At 38.5% G+C, this 3,851-nt stretch overlaps 1 protein-coding gene across 1 annotated transcript; it reads right to left on the reverse strand.

Moving 5' to 3' along the window:
• Window positions 1-946: 946 nt before the first annotated feature.
• fgfbp2b (fibroblast growth factor binding protein 2b) lies at window positions 947-2,671 on the reverse strand. Its single transcript, XM_058384924.1, has 2 exons — window positions 1,904-2,671; window positions 947-1,142 (listed from the first exon to the last, which is right to left on the reverse strand). Exon 1 carries the CDS (start codon window positions 2,650-2,652, stop codon window positions 1,921-1,923), a length of 732 nt encoding a protein of 243 aa, XP_058240907.1. The 5' UTR covers window positions 2,653-2,671; the 3' UTR covers window positions 947-1,142; window positions 1,904-1,920.
• Between the last annotated feature and the right edge of the window lie 1,180 nt (window positions 2,672-3,851).

Genomic DNA, 3,851 nt, shown 5'->3' on the forward strand with positions numbered 1-3,851 from the left:
ACCGGAAGATTGGGGCTCAAGCCCCAACACTGTTGGACCCTTGAGCAAGGCCCCCAATCCACCCAGCTCCAGGAGCACTGCATCATGGCTGACCCTATACTCTGACCTCAACCCCCAAGGATGGGATATGTGAAGAAAGAATTTTAGTGTGCAGTAATGTTTATGTGACACATAAAGGCTATTTAACTTAATATGAGTGTACCCCATGTACAATGAGCATCTATTGAATATTGTGCAGCAATGAAACAATAACACTGACTTAACATATAGAATAAACACATAGAATATTAATTATGTAATGTATTGTAATGTAGTGCTTTTTACATTTCAATATTATATCTAAGGTCTGCTTATGTTATGCACTAGTTTTGTTTTACATGGACACCTTGAAAACAAATCAAGCTCAAATTGTGACATACAGCACAATGAAAATGTTTTCTTCAAGAAGTTGGGGTCAGAGTACTGGGTCAGCTGTGATACAACACAACTGAAGCAGTGAGTTATGTGTCTTGCTCAAATAGTCACAGGTTAGAGGTGCTGGGGCTTGAACCACCAACCCAGAAGCTTAACCAGTGAGGAACCATAACCGAGTTTAGCTAATGTATATGTGGATATATTTTTAATTTCAACACAAATTTCTCAAACACTTAAAAGTAATTTGTGTTTTTGTGTAAATGATCTTATTATAAGAAATAAATAATCTTGGTTAAGAAATAAAGGAAAATGTAGACTAGACAGTGAATAATTTAATAATAAATGTGATAAAATAAAAGTCTCTTGTGCTTTGTAATAATAATAATAATAATAATAATAATAATAATAATAATAATAATAATAATAATAATAATAATAATTAAGTTCATAATTGCGAACACATTTCATCATGAAAAAAACCCCACAACTTTGATGAGGACAATGTAGATTTATTACAAATGTACATCAGAAATATTTTTCTTTTCCCATATAATAAAGTATGAATTTATTAGAGATTTTTATATCAATTTACTGCAGATATATAAACAGGTGTTGATCATATATCATAGCAGTACAGCAATTTCTGCATCATCTTCATGGTCTTCTTTTTGTTGTCATATTATTGCAATCTGCAGCTGATTCCAAAAGTCTCCTACACTGCACTGGATCTGGATAAATGACAGTGGGAAGAGAGTGCAACAGTTTTTATTAATATTATTTTATTATTTTCAGAATCCAGAGCATATCACAGACACACACACACCACACATTCATTAATGTCTAGGGGCAATTGTAAGTAGCCGATCCAAATATATAAACATTTTCTAGAGGTGGAAGAAAATAGAAGAAGAACCTACTGGACACACAGAGAACATACAGTCAAACTCACAGTTTGTAAATCAGAAAATAACCTGACCTCAGGTGCAAACCTTGGACCCTGGAGCTGTGAGGTAGCAACAAACCCCCTGTACCACCCTAATGTTATATCAGATGTGAATAATATCAGTTCTCAATCTGGTTAAAAACTTGGTGAAAAAAAAAAAACTAAGGAAAGTTCATGTCAAAGTCTTACTATTTTAAATCAGAACAAATTTTCCAATACACAAAAGAATCTGTGAGTGAAAGAGTGCAATAAGTCCATTAGACTCCATTATACGGTTTTCTGTAGGTTATGAAATGGCCTACACAGAATGAAGCCTTGTTGAATCCCTTGAGGGACACCCATCAATGGCTACCAACATAATCAAATAGAAATTACTCCTTGAATCTACAGGAACGGGGCAAAAGAAGGCTCACTGATGAATTACATGATTACTAAGAACAGAAAAGTCCCAGAGGAAGAGCTTACTTGCATAGAAAGAGAAAAGAACCCAACTGATATATATATAAATTATTAATCAACAGGATTATTCAATGGTATGTTTCTTACCTGTGTATAAAAGCTCTTTACCACTGAAACCAGTTGATGAAGTAGGAACAGATTCCCTGTACACTCTTCCAACAGTGCTCCTCTGCCAGTTTATCTGCCCAGTCCAGTGGTGTCTCTGTTGGTCTCTGTGTGGTAGATTTAACAGGTTTCTGAGGTTGAACAGGTTTGAGAGCTGGATTCTTAATCTGTTTGGATCCTTCCTTTGCAGGCTGCTGTGGCTTCAGTGGCTTGGACGTAGGGCCAGCTTTACCAGGCTGTTTCTGAATTTTGGGCCAGGACGTGTGGAATACCATCTGTGCTTCATCTGTTGCAGAGCGGCACATTTGGGGTTTATATGAGCGCTGGCTCTGGCAGGAATTCTGTAATTTGCGCAGCTCCCACATGATCTGGGTGAAATAGTGGCGTGGGTTGTTGCTGTAGCTCCGGCACAGGTTTGGCTTGCCCAGGTAATCGCACCAGTATGATTTGCCCTTGGTTTTACAGGAAACACGCAGTTTTGTAGAGTTCCGGTGGCTCGCTACAACCATTACACAATCATCTTTGGCTTTGTTGCTGAAGCGGATTGGCTCGATCTTTCCAGCTCCATTGTTGCCGGTTATTTCTCCTGGATTGCTGTGACTGCTGTTACCCTGATTGCTACTTTGAGCCTGATCGATTGTGGCCCAAACGCAGCAAGCTAGCAGGAGAGCAACTTGGAGTGTAGCTCTCATGATGGGTGGATAAAGTGCTCGCCAGAATGGAAAGAGCATAGGCTATGAGGAAGGTACTGGAAATGTAAGCAGGGTTTATAAGCACTTTACCTACAAAGAGGCCTTTGAGTCATGAGGAGTTTGGATCGCTGCCCATATCTCAGCGTGCAAGAGCTGATTGTTGAATGAGGTCTGGTTTGGTGTGTGCCAGGATGTATGTATTAGATGAAGTTGAGCTGCTGAGAACGTGTTTTAGTTCCTGTGTCACTGTTTGTTTGAAAGGGGTGTGGTCGCACACACACACACAAACCATTAATGGTCTTTCACAACAAATTATTTAATCAATCACACAGGTGAAGCATTGGGTTAGGAGAATGACTGAGAAGCTTTTGAGGGATTAAACATGCTGTAATTAGCTTGCGAAAAACCCTTGTCTTTCAGGATGTGTTGCAAAAACCAAAGAGTTTAACACTGTCTCCTACAGCCTAGCTCGTACTGCTTATTCTGCATCACGCAAAATAAACCTTTGCATCAGTTACATGAATTTATTCATATACTTATATATATTTTGAATGAGTATATATGAATAATGAACAGACTGTGCAGTAATGTTTGTAAGATTAACTCCAATATAGAGCCACAAACAACATTTACTGTGTATGTTTAAAGCAAATTGTATATAGATAATCATCAGGTACCTGCAACTCTGGAAGAGTGCTATAGGAAACTAAATACAAAAGCACAACAAACTCTTAAGAGTTAAAAAAAATATAAAGGACAAAAGAGCAGGTAATACAGGCAAGTTTCTGTTCAGTCATTAATTGTTTGAGATGCTGCCTCATGAATCCAGGCCGTAGAACCAAAAAAAAACGTTCCAAAATTAATATATCTAAAAAGTAGGAATGCCAATTTTTGGACTTCTTGTGTCATAGTGCAAAGGTTGACCAGCTATCTTGGGAGAACACACAGTACAAAAAGCTGGAACGCCAGGATTATCTGGAATTCTGGAGTGTCCCAAGACATTCTGGCACTGAAGCCAGTCACCCGAGAGAGAGAACAGAGAGCCATCCCTGTGAATTTCCTCTAACTTGCCAATGGATTTGGCTCTTTTCCACCCAGCTTACTCAGGGTACGCTAATTCATTTTGAATTCTTCAGAATGCTGCGAATCTATCAAACACTTTGTCCATGCCTACTATCAAGACCTACATCTCTGCTTCACCACAGCAGAGTTTACCGCCACGTAATGGAGAGATGAAC

This window comes from Hemibagrus wyckioides, linkage group LG29 (genome assembly GCF_019097595.1).
Source record: "Hemibagrus wyckioides isolate EC202008001 linkage group LG29, SWU_Hwy_1.0, whole genome shotgun sequence".
NCBI lineage: Eukaryota > Metazoa > Chordata > Actinopteri > Siluriformes > Bagridae > Hemibagrus > Hemibagrus wyckioides.

What these genes read in the sequence shown, in the direction of transcription:
- fgfbp2b (XM_058384924.1), bottom strand. Translation starts at nt 2,652, where the DNA reads ATGCTCTTTCCATTCTGGCGAGCACTTTATCCACCCATCATGAGAGCT.